This window comes from Ambystoma mexicanum, chromosome 5q (genome assembly GCF_040938575.1).
Source record: "Ambystoma mexicanum isolate Mex_15411 chromosome 5q, UKY_AmexF1_1, whole genome shotgun sequence".
NCBI classification, from domain to species: Eukaryota; Metazoa; Chordata; class Amphibia; order Caudata; family Ambystomatidae; genus Ambystoma; species Ambystoma mexicanum.
The window spans coordinates 48148432-48167808 of record NC_090933.1 but is presented as its reverse complement, the minus strand read 5'-3'; the positions used below and the strand labels follow the sequence as shown (position 1 = coordinate 48167808).

General features: G+C 48.0%; 1 protein-coding gene across 2 annotated transcripts in view; it reads left to right on the top strand.

Moving 5' to 3' along the window:
* PHACTR1 (phosphatase and actin regulator 1) overlaps positions 1 to 19377 on the top strand; it is a 1343031-nt gene that overhangs the window by 172252 nt on the left and 1151402 nt on the right. For both annotated transcript variants that reach the window (XM_069620495.1, XM_069620496.1), the window contains exon 3: positions 16865 to 17011. In XM_069620495.1, the coding sequence (XP_069476596.1) occupies positions 16865 to 17011 (147 nt within the window). The remainder of the gene's footprint in view (positions 1 to 16864; positions 17012 to 19377) is intronic.

Below are 19377 nucleotides of genomic sequence, written 5' to 3'. Positions count from 1 at the left end.
CAAGACTTTCCGCCAAGAATAGGATCATCAGAAATTGCATGGCTGCTATATGCAGATGATTTAGTGATTTTAGATAAAACGCCCATAGGAATCCAAAGAAAGCTACTAGCCCCAGATACCTATGCTCTTTCCAATCACTTATCAATGAATACAACCAAATCGAACATCCTAGTCTTCCATCACCATCTCCTGAAAACAGGATTGAAATTTTATTGGAAATGAAATAAAAAATGGATTGCACAAGTAACAAATTATAGATACCTTGGCGTCAACCTAAACACTTGTAGATCAGAACAGCCCTACATGAACGAATTCAGGATTAGGATGACATTGCTAATCACCCAAGGGAAAGCTCTACAAAAGAAATATGGCAAATACTCCTTCAAATCGGCAATTATGTTCTATAGACTCAAAGTTGTCCCTGTAATTAAAGCCCAGTCCAGAACTCCAGCAAATTGTCCAAAATGGGATAGTCTAGAAGGACTGTATTGGAAAAGAATACTAGGACTCCCCTCTAGTACACCTATAGCCGTTATAAGATTTGAACTTGGTTTAACTGCCTTATCAACTACTTATCTTGGCAGTACCTATCGGCCTATCGTACATGTCTGGCATCTACAACGTCGACAGCAAATCTACTTCCAGTTTTCAAAAGCAACTCTAACGACACCAACGCAAGGACCTCTTCATCTATGGAAACTCATTGTCTAGATATCCTAGAGGAGGTTGTCATCTCAGAAGAATTATTATTAGAGGATCCTGACCAAGCGAAACAAAATTAGTGGTAATGGGATTGGTGTCGCACCTGGGAACTATGCAATACTTATGCCATATTTAAATCCTGAGCCTTTTTACATAAAGCAAGGAACCAGCTTCCCTCTTATCGTATAACATTTCCTGACCCAACTTATGCCACTACAATACTTCGTTTGAGACTAGACCAATGGTCAACCAAGGTTAGACTGGTGTCGTTTAAGCGACTTAGAGACAATGACACCTCTTGCAGATTCTGTAAAAACTCACAATTTGATGAAACATTACGCCACCTCTTTCTCGATTGTTTGGCCTTAGCAGATTTGAGGAAGTCATTTCTTTTTAAACATTTTAAGCATTTATGGATTCATATTTTTAATGTGAGCAATGTCTCCTTGAACATTGCAATGGTCCAGTTTCTCTTAGCTCTAAACCTGCAACAAAACTAACACTTTTTAGCTTAGAGTTCCTTTCTATTGTACATCTGAACTAAATATACTGTCATATGACAAAATTGCTTAATAATATCTCATTTTTTTAAAATGTAAGTGTTATCCCTTCACTGTTTTAATAAATTCAACTTTGTTTTTAGACAGTTCAAGACTTCAAAATTATGCTATTTATTATATGCTTATTTATTATGTACTATGAAATCTTAGAGATAGCCTTTTTGACTGAATGTATATGAATGTGTTCAGATATACCAACAAATGACAAAAGCATCCATGTAACTTTGAGGTTGAATCTTGAAAGAGACTTTGTGCTTTTTTATTATGTACTATGAAATCATAGAGTCAGCCTTTTAACTTAATTTATATGAACGTGATCAGATACACCATCAAATTACAAAAGCATGTATGAAATTTTGAGGACGGACCTAGAAGAGACTTTGTGACATGTAAATTAATGAGATCTAAAATTCTAAATGTATACTATCAAATGTAATTCTTCTGTTCAAAGGTTGAAATTATCAACTAAATCAACTTCCAATTAAAAAAATGACTGTTTTAAAAAAAGTCCTGTTATACGCTGGGAATTTGTGTGTGAATCTGTCTGGAAATGTAAGTAAACAGTACAGAAGGCTTCATTTTATAGTGGTACACTAATCATCCCCCAATCATGAGAAACAACCACTTTATTTGCCAACACATATAAATGAAAGAAACAAATATTTAAAACAAATTACAAGTTTGTGTACGGAAGTCTGGGAGCTACATTTAGTGATGTTATCACTCTGGGAGTATGTTGTCATATTTAACGATATGAAAGACAAGAAAAGGCACAGTTGTACTCATGCTTGGCCAATAAATGTGTTTTAACTAACCTAGGGTGACCAGATTTTTAAAAAAACGGTACAGGCCATAGACATAGAAGTAGGACTAATGTAAATACAAATAAAACGGTAGTCCCACTTCTATGTCACTGGCCTGTTCCAGAGAGGAGGGAGGGCGTGTGCTCACAGGCACACTCCTCTCATTGGAGGAGAGTGGCCAGGGAGGGGAAGGGGAGGAAATGGGGGCGTGAAAACCATTTCACGCCCCCATTTGTGCAGGAAGAGTTGCGCCGGGGACCTGATTTCGGGATTTTGAAATCGGGTCCCGGCAAAAATTGGCACCCACAATTGCAAACCCGGGATGGGGTTTTTAAAATTTAAAAAACTCCCGGGACTCCGGGACGGAGGGTGATTTCCTGGGACTGTCCCGGGGAAACCGTAACATCTGGTCACCCTAACTAACCACCAAATGGTCTAAACAATTTTCTGGTACAGACAGTTGCAACGGAAATGCTGAACGTTTTGGCCAAAAGGGAAATGCTCCCCATTGTTCAATTTCAGGGCTCACGCGGGTGGGCAGTGCCCCCACTTTCTGCAGAAGTCCCCCCACTTTTTCCAGAGGGCACCTTGATATGCTAATTTCTGGTGACACCACATTCAATTGGCATTAGTTAATGAGCCCCATCATCTTTTGTTTTTAGGACTTGACCCCTGATGCTCCTCCATTTGATAGCGGATCCCTGTCAATATATCAATGATTTCGGAAAGTGCTTCTCTACGGTACTAACCATACAGCTTTAATGTCTCTCATTTTGAAGCCGAGAATTCGGTTAAGTCGTGGATAACTACACAGTGCACCCACTGATGCTACTATCAATAGTAATGAAATGACAACAATGTATCAAATGCTGACATGCCTTGAAGCCTGGCGATGAGAATGCGTGCATTTTACCGACTGACTTAAGGCCCATACTGAAAGCACTAGCGTTGGTCGGGCATCAACATGTATCATCAGCTCTAGAGCAAGGAAGGATAGCTCAGGGGCACTGTGTTTGTCTTGGAAACAAAACAATGTTGTGCTGCACAGGTTCGAATCCTGATCCAACGCTTAGAAACCACTTGCTGGTATTTAGCATGTTATTTTTTTTTTTAAACGATTATAATGATAAGGTATACTACTCTGTGCAGGATCGGACCCTCTCAATGGCCACTGTAGCATGCTTTATCTTGTGAGTGAGACAAGTGCTAAATAATGGCATTTTTAGAATATTTTAAAATATATGAACAATGCAAACTAAAACAACAAATCAAAAACAACTGCCACTAAGGCCACCCATCAAATAAAACTGCTACTAAAATCACAAATTAAATAAAGCTGCTGCTAGAACTTTAATTGCACTGCTGCAAGGTTCTGGGGTGTATCTTATTTATGCTAACTTCAGCTAAAGAATGATGTATGCAGCTAAATAACCAGATAAAGTAAATGGCTTTTTTGTATTAAGGGAATTTTATCTGGATCAGTGTTTTTTTCCATGGGGTTTGTGTGTGCATGACAGAGAGTGTGTGTATTGTATTCTTGTTTTTCCTTTTTTAAGGACAACTTATGTTGTTAAACATAAACAATCTGAATTAATTTGATTTGATAAGACATCATCCCCTCAGGCTAGGAGGATACCAATATCAGAGATCCCTGGTGTAGCAGTGGCCCGTACAGGCACCGCGGTGCAGGGGGCCCTGACACACCATTTCCTGCAGAGGGTTGTGTCAAACTTCAGAAAGAAATTATTTCTTTCTGTTGTCGGAGGGCATGCACCCTGACTTCAGAAAGAAATGTTCTGGTTGTGGCACAGGATCTAGGCGCTCCAGCTCCACTGTGCGTGTCAGGAACCAGGAAGCTCTAACTACTTCCTGGTGCCTGTCAGTGTGGAGTGTGAGAGCGGGAGGCCTGCCTTGAGAGAACTCTCTTAGGGGCTACGATTTGGGAAACAGGTAAGAAAAAATATATTTTTTGTAAGTGTGTGTGCTTGAGTGCGAGGGTGTTGTATGTTTATGATGCATGTTTATATGTATGTAAAGGTGTTATTACATGACTAGATTGGCATTGGGTGTAGTCAGTCTAGTCACTTCTTCCTGTGGCAAGATATTTTGACTGGCATCTATAATAAAAACAAGCAAGATAAGTGTTAGTATGTGGCTAGACTGGTATTTTTGTGCTGACAGTCTAGACATTTCTTGCTGTGCATGACATTTTTTGCTTGGCATCTATGATAAAGTAACCATGATCAATGTTATTTTGTGTCTAGAATGGCATTTTGGTGCTCCTGTCTAGCTATTTCTTACTGATGCATGGTATTGGGATCAGGGCATCTATGATAAAGTAAGCATGATATGTGTTATTATTTAGCTACACTTGTATTTTGATGTAGCCAGTCTAGCTATTTCTTACTGTGGCATGGCATTTTTTTTACTGGGCATCAAGGTTAATGCAAACATGATCAATGTTATTACATGTCTAGGCTGGTCTACATTTTCCAGCAAGTTTGCACATGTTTTTTTATTGTCTCATGACATTTTTAATGGCAAAGCCAACAGGAGTGTGTACTTACTTGGGGATATTTCCTGCCATATATTGGCCGACCATGCGTGGGCATGTTTTCTTATAGTATCATTACCGGGATTATGTACAAATAAAAGATGTGTTTGTTCTTATATGTGAATACTGGCATATATTAGTGAAGCCATCATGGAAAAGTATGGGCACAGCCAGCATGAAAATGCTTTTATAGTGGCAAACATTGTGTGAAAATGCATCATTAAAATGTGTTGGGAAATGCTCCTGTGCACTGTTAGTGAACTGCATCTATTAGATTTTTGGATTTATAATAATAATTGATAGTTTATTGCCTATATAGAGCTACATGCCAATAGGTCACAGAGCACTGAAATAACAGAAGACATTATTATCCCACAGAGTGGTCCTCCATTTAACAAGCTTTGAAGGATAAAAGGCAGAGTAAACTCTGCTTGGATTCAAACCTGCCACAGCAGGCTGCACACAGATATCAGAGTTTGTTTGTTTGTTTGTTTATTTATTTATAAAGTGCTCCCAACCCGGAGGTATCAAGCCGCATTACAAGAGACTTTCAGGTTATATGTTACATTACATGTAAGACAGGTATAAATAAGGAAGGTTACATTGAATCACAAAGTTACATAATAGTACATAGGTTATATACAAGAAAGCCATTTATAGAGGTAAAGCAGAATGTGGTCTCCGAAGTCCTGGGTTAGGAGTGCTAGGATTGTGGTAAGTCCTTGGAGGCCAGCCAACTTTTGTTATTTTTCCTAAAGTTGAAAAAGGACGGGTCTGCTCTTAAGTTGTGGGTAAGGAGTTCCAGAGTTGGGCAGCCAGAATGAGAAAGCTGCTGCCCCCTGCTTTTTTTTCAGTTTGAATCTGGAGACTCTTAGGCAAAAGGTATTAGAAGTCCTCCTAGGTCGTGTTGAATTATTTTTGATACATTTTTCTGTAAGGTACTGTGGGCCTGAATTATTGAGACATTGTGAGTCGAGAGCTGTACTCACTGTGCTATCTGACCGGCATAAAGCTACCCTACAAAACCAATTGCAAACTTTCTGGCTTTTTTTAACCTATTATTCACATGTTTTTCTTGAGGGGGTTTGACAGATCAACTTCCGTGGCACCAGTGGTCCTGGGATGAATATTGGTTTCTAAACCATCAATCAGACCACACCTCTAGTAGACCATAAGGGATCCAACAGATTGGAAACACAACCAAATTATGAAGCTCCTTATCCAATTTTTGGTAACATGGATGGAACGGCAGGCTTATATCTCTGCAAGGTCATGGATCATTGGCTAGTTGCAACACAGCGAAAATATTATTATTATCCAGTGATAAAACGGACTGTCCAGTCAAGGTTGTATACAAACATCTACTTTATATTTATTCAACAGACAGTTCTAGCACACTACAAAATACAACCCACCCTGTAAAGGAATTAAGAGGACGGACAGGTTCAAGAAGAAAAAGGGATGCACTCTGGATACTGACTGGAGGGTAGCCAGTAAAGTAATTAATTACAATAGTTCAAGCATACTTGGCTTTCAGCACAAAGGGAGCAAAGGGTCGTAAAATGTCACTAGGGGGCTTTAGAGAAGGACCAGGCCGACAGAACCACAATGTACCTTGTAGAAGTTTTGGTGCTCGACCGGTCGCGTCAGTTTCTGGGCGCTATACCACTCTTGCAATAGAGTTCCAGACAAGACACAGCTGCAGGTATCAGGAAGCAGGCAGTTCTGCAAGCGAGGCTGGACAGACAGCTGCGGGCGGTACTACACGGTGGCACAGGGTCAGGAATCATTCTCTGAGTGCTGGTTGGCGGGTCTGAAGCACTGGTTGAGGCATGTTGGTTGATGTTAGCGACTGCGGCATGACAACAGTCAACTGGGCAGTCAGTTGCAGCTCGAGGGGCTTGGTTGATGCTTGTCGATGCACTCCACCTAGCTTCTTCACTGGCCTTGTGTTGTCCTTTAAGGTGGACATCCCAAAGCTGAGGAGAGTGTTGCAGGCAACGGCCTTGTCCTTGGTTTGGTTCAGAGACTCTCTGGAACTTCCCACCTAGAAAGCTTGCTTGCAGTGTGTAGAAGGGCATGGTGTGTGCTGGCACGGTACCGGTTCTGGAGCTGCTGGAGGGTCCTCTGGATTCAGTATCTCCCTCTGTTCCCTGGGAGATGCTTAGGAGAGGGATCTTGTTTTCCTCTTGGAGGTCCTGGCTTTCCTTCACTAGCGGAAGCTGTAAGGCAGACTGTACCTTCAGCCAGGCTCCAAATGAGTTCTTCTTGTTACTCCTTGCAAAGTCTTCAGATTATCTGCCCAAAAGAGGGGCTCTTCCCTCTTTTAAAGCCCGAATAGTCCACAGTGATTGGTGTAGGCTAAGTCTACCTTAATGAAGAAATCCTGGGTCCCCACCAACAATCTCCTGTATTCATGAGGCCGTAGGCAGAGTGCTTTGCAACAGAAAAGGTAAAGGGGTGAAAACATGTTATACTAAGTCCCACCCATCTTCCTGTCTGTTATGGATCAACCAGTCTCTTTAGTTAATGGAGCTCTCTTTGGTTGCTGGCAAAAGCAGAAGGTCTCCCTTGAAGCTGCGACGAGAACATACTTCCTGTCTCCATCAATCCACATACTCGTACATTCTGAATGGTGTCCCTCCCCGGTGATGTCTACTGTAAAAATGCAGTCCTGGACATGACACTTCACTGACTTTGATACTGAGGGGTGGGAGATGGCTTCAGAATGACACAATGCATATCAAAGGTTGTTGGGGTTTCCGGTCTATTTTATTTTAGCCTCTGCACCCAGGCCCCATGTGGGCCTGTTTGAAGCATACTCCATTAGTATGTTAATTAGTGCATGTTTAAGACTCTCCAATTAAAAAATTCACCAGCCACCATTTTGTGAGTGGCGGGCAGGTGACTGGGTATGACTGTGTGCATGGAAGGATGGGGCCCTGGCAACAGACATTGGAGCATGAATGTTTTCTTTCATTTTTTACTGGTGTTTTTGGACAAAGTCAACTTAGTGACTGTTATTACATGGGCAGGGTTTGGGGCACAATGGGGAAGGCAAACTGGCCATTGTCGTTCTGTGGAACATCATTTTTTACTCGCATAACGAGCATGGCCCATTTGATGTGTGTGTTCTTACATAGCGAGGGTGGGGACACTTGTGCAATCAGCAGGGACATGTTTTCTTACTGTGGCAGGGCATGTTTTACTGGTGTTAAAGGCAAACATGATGGGTGTTAATACATGGTGGTGGAGGCATCTGTGCAGCCAAACAAGGAAATGGTTCCTTACTGTAGCATTGCATGTTTTACTGTGTAACGCCCACCTCGTTCCCACGGGGGCGCTGATCTAGTCTGGATTACTGCGGCCTCTTATAGCGTGATGCGCAGGACCCGGAACACCGATTGGACAGGACCTCCAAATCGTGCTTCCTTGGCCCGTAGGAATATCCTTCTTATAGTTTGGAAGGTTGAACTCTCCATCCTGCTTCTGGTGCAGGGGCGCGCGTTCGTCCAGTTACTTCACTGGTTTTCAGAATGGCGCTGGCAAAATCCACTTGACTTTCCTGAGCGATGCGCCGTAAGTATGAAAGTTCAAAGTTCAAGTGAGGCCCCCTTTATGCTGTCTTTCTCACCTGTGATCTGTCCTTTATTTCAGGTGCAGAATGAAGGCGATGTGTTGAGGGGTTAACCTGCCGAGGTGAGTAGTAATGAGGGCGATCCCTCTAGATGTCCTTATCATTCCTCTGAAATGTCTCTAGTCCTTTCCCCATAGGGGCCGGGGTACAGTACCTGCCAACGGGGCGGCGCCGACCCGAAATGTGGAAGAAAAGCCAGTAAGTATTATGGCTGTTAATCAGGCTTTCCTTCTGTGTGTCCTTCTGCTCACCTTTTGTTTCTTAATCTCTCCCCTAGGTGCAGAGATGTGGCATCCGATGTTGACAGCCGCGATGGAGCCGGGAGATGTCTCGAGGACAGGACAGGTGAGTGAAGCGTGGCGCTGCAGCGAGCAACGCGATGCTTTTAAATTGAAGTCTTCCTTCAGGGATGCTGGTGAGAAGATTCCGGATGCAGGTAAGAAGCTTGAAATAATCCTCGGTTTTCACCTTTCTCTTCTCTTCCTTCCTTGCAGGTCTTCCAGGTTCAAGACGGGCGTGGCTGTAGTCCAGGAGCAGGAGCAGACACGGTGAGCGTTAAGCTGCAGGAAGCAGAACAACGCGAAGCATGAGCTGCTGTCTGGGCGTGGCTTAAATAGCCTCCAAAGAAGTCCCAGGTATGTATCCTTCCCCAACCAGGTATGTATCCTTCCCTGGCCACGCCCGAGTGAAAAAATAGTCCCTATGAAAAAATAGTCCCTTTCAGGTCTCAGGGAGGCCTGAAGCGTGCAGCATGGTCTGCATCAGGTAAGTGCACAAAACACCTCCCTTTATGAGCCTGTCGCCTATGGCACCAGGACTGATGTCCAACATGAGCCTGGCGCAAAAGGCGCCAGGACTGAGTCCAAAGAGTCCCTATAAGGGGCCGCTGGGCTTTTACCTGAGGGCATGATGCCTGCTTCCGGGGGTGCTGGGCCTGGCCTGATGCTCCGGGGGTAGGCATCATGACAGCACTCCCCCCCAAGGCCCCTCCCAAGGTCGTTCCTTCTGGAGGTTTTGGTTTGTTTGGGAAATTCCGATGGAACCTTTTTACCAGCCGAGGTGCATGTACGTGATCACTGGGTTCCCAAGACCTTTCCTGAGGCCTGTACCCTTTCCAATCAATTAGATAGAAAAGCTTTGATTTTAAGATTTTGGAATCCAAAATGTTCTTTACTTCGAATTCTGGCTCTCCATCTATCAGGATTGGGTCTGGTGGCTTTATTAATCTGGTTCCTGGTTGTACTGGTTTCAAAAGAGACACATGAAAAACGGGGTGAATCCGCATGTTGGCTGGTAGATCGAGCTTGACTGCTACTGGGTTAATTATAGATTTGATTGAGTAAGGGCCTAAATACCTTGGATTAAAAGTTTGAGGTCCCTTGAGCAATAAGTGTTTGGTAGCCAACCATACTTGATCCCCAATTTGGTACGGAGGCGCCTCCTTTCGATGTAGATCTGCATTCTTTTTGTATTTCTCTTTCGCATGTTGCAAATGTGCAGTTGCATCCTTGAAGGCTTGAGTTATCGTAGAATGCAAATGATCCACTGCGGGCATTTCAAGGCTCGAAGGTGAGTCCAAGTCTGAAGTACGAGGGTGATGTCCATATAGGGTAAAAAAAGGGGCTTTGACTCGTTCCAGAGTGTATCGAGTTATTATAAGCATATTCAGCCACCCACAGAATATTCTTCCAATTACCCTCCGATTGGTGCAACATACATCGTAGAAATTGTTCAAGGGTCTGGTTCGTTCTCTCCGTCTGACCATCGGTCTGTGGGTGGTGGCTGGTCGAGAGTCTTACGTCGATTTGTGCCAGCTGACAACACTTTTTCCAAAAATGAGAAATAAACTGGCTTCCCCGATCGGAGACTAGTATGGACGGGAATCCATGCAAACGGATGATATTCTCGAGGAATTCCTTGGCAAGAACAAAGGCTGAAGGTAATCCTTTCAACGGAATAAAGTGGGCCATTTTGGAAAATAAATCCACCACGACCAGAATAGTATTGTAACCATTACAAGAGGGCAGGTCCGTGATAAAATCTAGTGACAGGGTGTGCCAAGGTGCTGGTGGAATGTGTAAGGGCTGAAGAAGACCGGCGGGTCTTGTCTTTTGACCTTTGTTTTGGGCAGAAACTCCACAGGACATCACGAAAGATTTAATATCCTTTCGCCAGGAAGGCCACCAGAATTGTCGTCTAAGCTTTTCCTCAGTTTTGGCAATGCCAGGATGTCCTTCCATCAGGGTGTCATGATGACGGGAAATATCCAGTTCTTGCAATTCCTTTTCTGGCAAAAATAAGCGTCCTTGGAAGTAAGGTAAGCCATCCTTGACTGAAAAGTTAGACCCCTTTTTGATCCAATCCTGCAAGGCTGAAGAGTCCAGGACTTGTTTTACTCGTGCTTGAATGTCTTCAAGGGTTTGTAAAGTGGTTATTCCCAAAATTCTTTGTTCGGGAATTATCGGCACAGGTTCTGAGTTTGTGTCTATTTCTTCCATTCCAATTCGGGATAGAGCGTCCGCCTTACCATTCTTAGAACCGGGGCGGTAGGTGATTACAAAATCGAACTCAGCAAAGAACAAAGCCCATCGGAGCTGTCGAGACGATTGGGCCTTGGCAGTTTTTAAATATTGTAAATTTCGGTGATCAGTGATCACGGTGATGGTATGCCGGGCGCCGAGGAGATAATGCCGCCAAGCCTTAAAGGCGGACTTAATGGCTAATAGTTCCTTATCGGTAATCGCATAATTTATCTCCGGCGGTGAGAACTTTCTGGACCAAAATGCTACGGGGTGCAGTTGGTTGGTTTCAGGGTCTCTCTGAGACAGGACAGCTCCCATGGCTAAGCTGGACGCGTCGGTTTTGACTATATATGGGAGATCAGGACGCGGGTGCTTCAAAATAGGTGCGGACGTGAACTTAGCTTTCAACTCCTGAAAGGCCTGTTCGGCTTCCTCGGTCCATTCAAAACGTTTATTTTTTCGCAAGAGTGCAGTGATGGGTTGCACCACACGTGAAAACTCTGGGATAAACCTGCGATAAAAGTTGGCAAAACCAAGCATGCTTTGAACACCTTTCACTGAACTAGGTGATGGCCATTTGAGGATGGCATCCACTTTCCGTGAATCCATTCGGACCCCTTTAGGTGTCAGGATGAATCCGAGAAACTCAACCTCGGTGGTATGGAAAACACATTTTTCCAGCTTGGCAAACAGTTTGTGCTGGCGCAGTTTCTCTAGGACGGCCCTGACATGTTTTCTGTGATCAGATTCCGAAGAGGAGTACACAAGAATGTCATCGATATACACGATAACATAGACATCTATGAGTTCCCGAAGGACATCATTCATGAAGGATTGGAAGGCAGCAGGCGCGTTGCACAACCCGAAAGGCATCACCTGGTATTCGAATAGTCCATATTTTGTACGGAAGGCCGTTTTCCATTCGTCGCCTTCTTTTACTCGTACCAGATGATAAGCCCCCCGGAGATCTAACTTGGTGTATACGCAAGCGTCCTTCACCTGGTCAAGGAGTTCAGGGATCAGAGGCAGAGGGTAACGATTTTTAACAGTTATCTGATTCAATGCGCGGTAATCGATACAAGTCCTAAGGTCGCCCTCTTTTTTAGGCACGAAGAACAAAGCTGAAGATGCCGGGGACTTTGACGGGCGAATGAAACCATTGGCGAGGTATTGATCTAAATATTGTCCCAAATGCAGATTCTCAGGTTCAGTAAGGGCATAAATCCTGCTACAAGGGGGTTGTGCACCGGGCAACAGATCGATTTGGCAATCGTACGATCTGTGGGGAGGTAACGTGTTGGCCTGTTCCTTTTGGAAGACGTCCTGAAAGTCTTGGTACTCTGGAGGTAGTTGCACGGGGACAGAGGTTACTGATGCTAGATTAATCTTTGGATTTTCTGGGTAGCAGGTTTGTGCACAATCCGGGAAGGTTATTCTCTTCGCTCGCCAATCAATTCGAGGATTATGTGTCTCTAACCAAGGGACTCCGAGAATAAGCTGAAACTGTGGAGCCATGATCACATCAAACACAACTGCCTCCCGATGGCCATCCGGACCTACAAGTGTCACCTCAGCTGTGGAATGTGTTACCGGTCCAGAGGCAATTTCGGTTCCATCTACAGTGGTGATGACATCTTTGCTGGTTTTACGACGCAGAGGGAGGTTTATCCTAAAGACCAATTCTCGATCCACATAGTTTCCTATAGCCCCGCTATCGATGTATGCCTTTATAGCATGCAACCGTTTTGGCTGTTCCGGATCTATGAGGACCATTGGCACAATGAAATGCGAGGTCTGAGAGTTAGTTTTCAAGCTCGGCAAGCGGACCCCTACGCTTGCCGGGCGTGGTCGTTTCCCGATACAGAGTTTCCATGGATTTTATCAGCGGCTCCTACCACCTTCTTGGGCGGCTTAACCGGGCAATCTCGTAGAAAGTGTCCTGAGGACCCACAATAAAGGCATAATTGCATCTGCCGTCTTCTTTCCCGTTCTTTTTGAGTTAGGGGTCCTTTAACTCCTCCGATTTGCATAGGCTCCGAGGCATCAGCCCCCTTGGGGTTAGCGTGGGTTTTGGCCCACACCCGGGTTTCAAACTTGGACCGATCTGCTTTACTGTTTTGCAGCCTGTGATCCAACTGGACCACTAAGTCTATATATTCAGTGCATTCTTGGGGCGGATTTACAACTTGTGCCAGGACATCTTTAAGTTCTCCGCGTAGACCTCGATAGAATAACGTGATTCTTTTATCCTCTGGCCAACCAGTTTCCACAATTAGTCTATTGAAGGTTGCAATGTAGGATAGAAGGTCTTGATTGCCCTGTCGCAGAGATAGAAGTTTGTCATCCAGAGCCTGTCCCTGGGAATGTCGAGCAAATAACCTTTCCATGCTTGTTGGAAATCCTTGAAAATCACGAAGAATCGGGTCATCTTGAGTTACCAGTGGAACTGACCAATCGGCAGCACAGCCGCTGAGATATGACAACACAAAGGCTACCTTGGTCTGATCATTAGGGAAGGCCCCGGGTCTGCATAGGAAGTGCAAACGACACTGATTCATGAATACGGCAAATCGTTTGGGGTCCCCAGCAAAGCGTTCGGGTGGGGCCAGCGGCATGTTTGCAGGTAGATTAATCAGCACAGGGTTACTGGAAACCACAGGAGTGGGGTTCCCCCCGGAACCGGGTAAAGGAGTTTATCCAGCTTGACCTTGCAAAAGCTGTCTAGCCAGGTCATCAGTCCTTTCCCTTGTTACAATCACTTCTCTTCTGAGGGCATTAGTCTCTTGACGAGCGGCGTGTACCTCGGCCCGTAATTCCCCCAGTAGTTGGGCCAGTTGGTCAGTCTCAGAAGTTTCCATAGCCCCTGGGTGGGAATTTGTAGGGAGGCTTCGCGTTCTGTAATGCCCATCTGGTTCCCACGGGGGCGCTGATCTAGTCTGGATTACTGCAGCCTCTTATAGCGTGATGCGCAGGACCCGGAACACCGATTGGACAGGACCTCCAAATCGTGCTTCCTTGGCCCGTAGGAATATCCTTCTTATGGTTTGGAAGGTTGAACTCTCCATCCTGCTTCTGGTGCAGGGGCGCGCGTTCGTCCAGTTACTTCACTGGTTTTCAGAATGGCGCTGGCAAAATCCACTTGACTTTCCTGAGCGATGCGCCGTAAGTATGAAAGTTCAAAGTTCAAGTGAGGCCCCCTTTATGCTGTCTTTCTCACCTGTGATCTGTCCTTTATTTCAGGTGCAGAAAGAAGGCGATGTGTCGAGGGGTTAACCTGCCGAGGTGAGTAGTAATGAGGGCGATCCCTCTAGATGTCCTTATCATTCCTCTGAAATGTCTCTAATCCTTTCCCCATAGGGGCCGGGGTACAGTACCTGCCAACGGGGCGGCGCCGACCCGAAATGTGGAAGAAAAGCCGGTAAGTATTATGGCTGTTAATCAGGCTTTCCTTCTGTGTGTCCTTCTGCTCACCTTTTGTTTCTTCCTCTCTCCCCTAGGTGCAGAGATGTGGCATCCGATGTTGACAGCCGCGATGGAGCCGGGAGATGTCTCGAGGACAGGACAGGTGAGTGAAGCGTGGCGCTGCAGCGAGCAACGCAATGCTTTTAAATTGAAGTCTTCCTTCAGGGATGCTGGTGAGAAGATTCCGGATGCAGGTAAGAAGCTTGAAATAATCCTTGTTTTTCACCTTTCTCTTCTCTTCCTTTCTTGCAGGTCTTCCAGGTTCAAGACGGGTGTGGTTGTAGTCCAGGAGCAGGAGCAGACACGGTGAGCGTTAAGCTGCAGGAAGCAGAACAACGTGAAGCATGAGCTGCTGTCTGGGCGCGGCTTAAATAGCCTCCAAAGAAGTCCCAGGTATGTATCCTTCCCCAACTAGGTATGTATCCTTCCCTGGCCACGCCCGAGTGAAAAAATAGTCCCTATGAAAAAATAGTCCCTTTCAGGTCTCAGGGAGGCCTGAAGCGTGCAGCATGGTCTGCATCAGGTAAGTGCACAAAACACCTCCCTTTATGAGCCTGGCGCCTATGGCGCCAGGACTGATGTCCAACATGAGCCTGGCGCCAAAGGCGCCAGGACTGAGTCCAAAGAGTCTCTATAAGGGGCCGCTGGGCTTTTACCCGAGGGCATGATGCCTGCTTCCGGGGGTGCTGGGCCTGGCCTGATGCTCCGGGGGTAGGCATCATGACATACTGGCATTGAGAGTAAAGCCATCAAGGGGAGTATTCTTACATGCTGATGCAGGGTTGGGCAAGCATTTGTGCAACTAGGACTAACGTGTTTTCTTCCTGTAGCAGGACATTTTACTGGCATTAATGGCAGAGCCAACAAGGGTATGTTCGTACATGGGGATACTGGCATATACTGCCAGAGTCAGCAAGAACGTGATTTTGTTATGGTATCATTGCTGTGTGTAATATTTTTGAACGCAAACTGGGTTGGCTGGTACATTTGGGTGTCAGGACTCAGGAGCCAGACACAGCCCCTTTGTTGCTGTGATAGGTGAAAGATTTAAGATTTCTTGAAAAAACCCATCCTAACATGTTTCACCTAGTGCAGTGCACAGCATGCGCCAGGTGCCACATGATCATCATGCACACTGCGCATGCGTGGTGGTCAGGCTGTCCCAGCGTGTGGTGAAGTCCATGCTTTGTTGCCGATTTTGGGGGTGGGGCGGGGTCAGCCTGGCTCGCAGGAGGAGCCTCCACATTTTGTGTTACGCCACTGTCAGAGTCTCCGATATTACTTGGGTGTCGCCACCTCTCAGAGTAGAATGGCCCCAGTGCCAAAGCCCCCTGCACTAGGAAAGTGTAAGGCCCCTCAGACTGGGAAGGCGTCTGTGCAGGTGCCACCCAGGCTGCGGCGGTTTATGCGTCAGCAGCTCACAGACTAGTAGGGCCTCAGACTCTCAGAACACCAGGCTGCGTGGGTGTCAAAGCCCTTCTTACTCGTAGGCTGACAGAAACCCCCCACATGTGCCTTGGCAATAACGGAACTAGAATCCTCAATGACACCGAGAGTGTGCCACCCCAAAGCCTCTGCAAGCTGGCAGAGTGACACGTGTTAAGCTCATGCTGATCCATGAGACGGTTAGCCAACAGGGATGACGTCAAAATGATGCGAAGCCTAAAATACACAACTGTGTGCCCTCAAAACAAGCATCTACACGTGTGCACCACATCAGTGCATTTTTATTGTTGAGTTACCTAGGTGGGGTGCCCCAGCCTAGGCGAGCGGGTGCCCTGGGTTCAGTTTGCAATGCGTTCCTACTCATCTTCAGACGGATGTGCAGCCACGCAATGTGCAACTGGGCTAATGACGTCATCTGGTGCGTAGATGGGGTCGCAGCGCTGCCCAAGGGGGCAAGAGCGGGAGTTGACAAGACTCAATGGAGCACTCAGGAAGAGCCTCCTGAAAGCGTGCGGGCCTGCATCTTTGCCTGTATTGCCTTAACATGGGCGCTATTCTTTCCACTGCCTTGTTGTAATGTTCTATCCACAGTAGTCAATTGGTAATGTGTTTGGAAGTTATCGGGAGAGATGCATAGCACAGCGCCAAGAGGTTGGGTAAATGTCAGGGGCGTGCTATACTAGTACCATCCAACTTAACATCTCCAGAAGGGGTGAGGGTTGAACGGAAAAGCTCTGGGGCGGGCAGGGAGGTCTCCACACGCAGTCTCTGCTAGCGGGTCTGCTGGGGACAATGGACCATCGTGTGAGGGGGAGGGGGTGAGGGTGGCCGGGGAGAGCCGGTGCAGGGCTGTGCGCTGGTCGCTCTCCGTGGTGCTGAACCGTGTGCGCTTCTCACGGTATGTGTTGTCTGTTGATTCTGCCGGGAGGGGACCCGGCTCTGGTAGCAGCTTGTGCCGGTACTGGGTTGAGGGGGGAAGGGGGCGGCCCAATCCTCGGCTCCACCTCTCGCCACCTCCAGTCCGCAGCTGCCTTGATCCTTAACGTGTTTTCTTTCTCTCTGTTTCTCTCCCCCTACCCCCCTCCTCCCTCGGTCTGTCTCCCTCCGCTCTCCTCCTCCCCCTTCCCTCGGCTCTGTGCCCCCCTTTCGTGTCTACCGTACCCCCTTTTCTCCTGCAGGTCGCCGGTACAGCGCCTACCCATTAATGGCGTCCTCCTCCGATGACCAGGACCCTGCAGCAGACCGCCGGCCCATCCGCAGAGTGCGCTCCAAGAGCGACACCCCCTACCTGGCCGAGGCCCGGATCTCTCTCAGCCTGAGGACAGGTAGGACCAACGCACACCTGAATGGACCCTGCGGGGGCTTTCACCCCTCTGGCTTGGATACGCCTACCCCTCGCTCCCTGCGCTCGCCCCTCCTGCGCTCTCCTTCCTCTCTCCCCCTGCCCCTTTTCCGCTTTGCTGGCCCCTCCTTACCTGTTCTCCCTCCCGCCAGTGCCCCTCTTCTGTATACGTACACCTTTCATTTCAGGAATCATTCCGCGCGCTCATTCATAGCCCTGGTCTCACACGCCCATCACCTGCTCTGTGACCCCCACCTCCCCATTGCCTGACACCCTAACATCACCTCTGGCGTCCCTCTTGCCAGCCTGTCTCCCGGCCCTGTCCATCCCCTGCTGGGTCGGGCCCCTCATTGCTTGGCGTCCTCCAGTCGTGTCTCTGGGCTCACTTCCCACTCTCACCCAGCCTCTCACCCCCTCCTTACCTGGGCACCATCCCATCTCCACTGCCAGCTCCCACCATGGCCTCTGGTGCACCCCCAACTACCCCCTGTCGCTATCCTCTGATGGTTACACGCGCCCTTAATTTCAAGCCCCCAACCCTTCTGTTCTCAGTTCAGATCCCTGGACTCGAACACTCATCCCACTTGGCCTGCAGCCACGCCCATTCCTGGTCCGTTACTCTAACCCCTTCTCTAGAATGCACCGACCCCTCATTGCCTGAACCCCTCGCGCTCTCCCCACCTGTCATTGGCTGGAGGTTGGAGCCCTGCACTTTCAGTTTACCAGTCACTCCTCCCTAATGCCGGCCTCCTCCTGACCTTGTCCCCCCATTCCCCCGCCTGGCCTGTGAAGAAGCCCCTCTCCTGGGCCCTTCTCTGCCCACTCCCCGCGCCCTGCGCCCTCTCACCCTAGACGCGCTGGCTCCCGGCCCTGCACGTTAGCCTCTGCACCCTCCTCGCTGTGCCGCGTGGGGGGTGGCTGGAGAGGGGATGACACAGCTCCCGCGGGACGATCCTTCTCGTGCCAGCGCCCTCCAGCACACTGGGAACTGCAGCACCCGGGTGTCACGCACTGAGGCCCGCGAGCTCACGCTGTGTCACCTGCCGGGGGAGGGGGGAGTAGCAGCTCGATGCTTTGTCTAAGTGAGATGTACACCTCTCTCTCTCTCTCTCTCTCTCTCTCTCTCTCGTTCTCTCTCCGTGAGTTGGGACGTCCGAGGGAGGGGGAGCGTTTTAGGGCCCTTATTGGGAATTAGTTTCCCTATGACACCAAAGTGTGGTGTCCTTTGTCAACATCCAGGCCATTCTATGAAAACACAGGGGTTAGTTGTGACACAGTAAGCGGGTCTTGCACATGGCGACGGGGCTGCCGTGGTGATCGGGCGGTTGCGGGGTGCGCAAGGTTGGAAGGGGCATGGGCGGAAGAGCACTGGGTGGCAGGCATCCTCATGGGACGGCCACGGTGCGGAAGTGAGATACGGGCTAAGGGCCTGATTTGGCCATATGGGAGCCGGATGACCGAGGCTGAGACACGTGTCTGAGTCTAAAAGAGGGATGCGCTATTTAATGACGATATGGTGACCCGAAATGAGGGGGTGCGTGGCACCGAGCCTGGCGTACGAATGGGGGCGTTTAAGATTGTGAATTGGGGTCCGGTAGAGATCCTCCGTATTAGCTAAATTTTGGTCATTAAATGGTACCGTGGAAGGGCGGGTATTCACTATCTGACAGCGTCTGCTCTCTCTTGAGAGTTGCCAGTACTCATCTAATAAAAGTATTTACTTCCCCCTGAGACGTGCCAGTACTGTCTTTCAAACAAAAGAAGTGCAGGTACTCAGGGGGCGGCAAGTGCCTTCCCGTTTGAAGCACTTGTTTTGGGCCGCCCTTGGGATCTGAGCCGCTAGCGCGCACGAGTTTAGTTGAGGGCTTAAGTGCACGCGCGTGTGTGCACTTGGCCGCTAGCGGGCCTGCTGGGAGTTAAACAAGCACACGTGTGTGGCGACACGGAGGAATGCAGCCTCGCCAGCCGTATGTGGGGAAAAGGGCACGAGGCAAGCCGGGAACTGGGAACACGAGGACTGGAGCAGAGCACGTGAGCTACAAAAGGGGGGTACGGCCGGGGCTGTAGGAACAACAGCAACAAGGAGGCGGGACAAACAGGAGCCTCGCAGCCTCTGCCCTCACCCACCGCCCCAAACGCAGCATTGGGCTTTGTGTCACGCGTGGGTCTGCTGCCCGGAGGCAGGCACGGGATGAGAGGGAAGCGAGCACAGAGGCAGGGGAGAGGAGAGGTGTCATTGATATAAGCCGGCGCTCACGGGAGGGCGCAGACACAGAGCCGATGGCCCGCTGCCGGAATCCGAGCCGAGAAACATTATGTCATGGTGTTATAAACAGATTACGGGCTCCC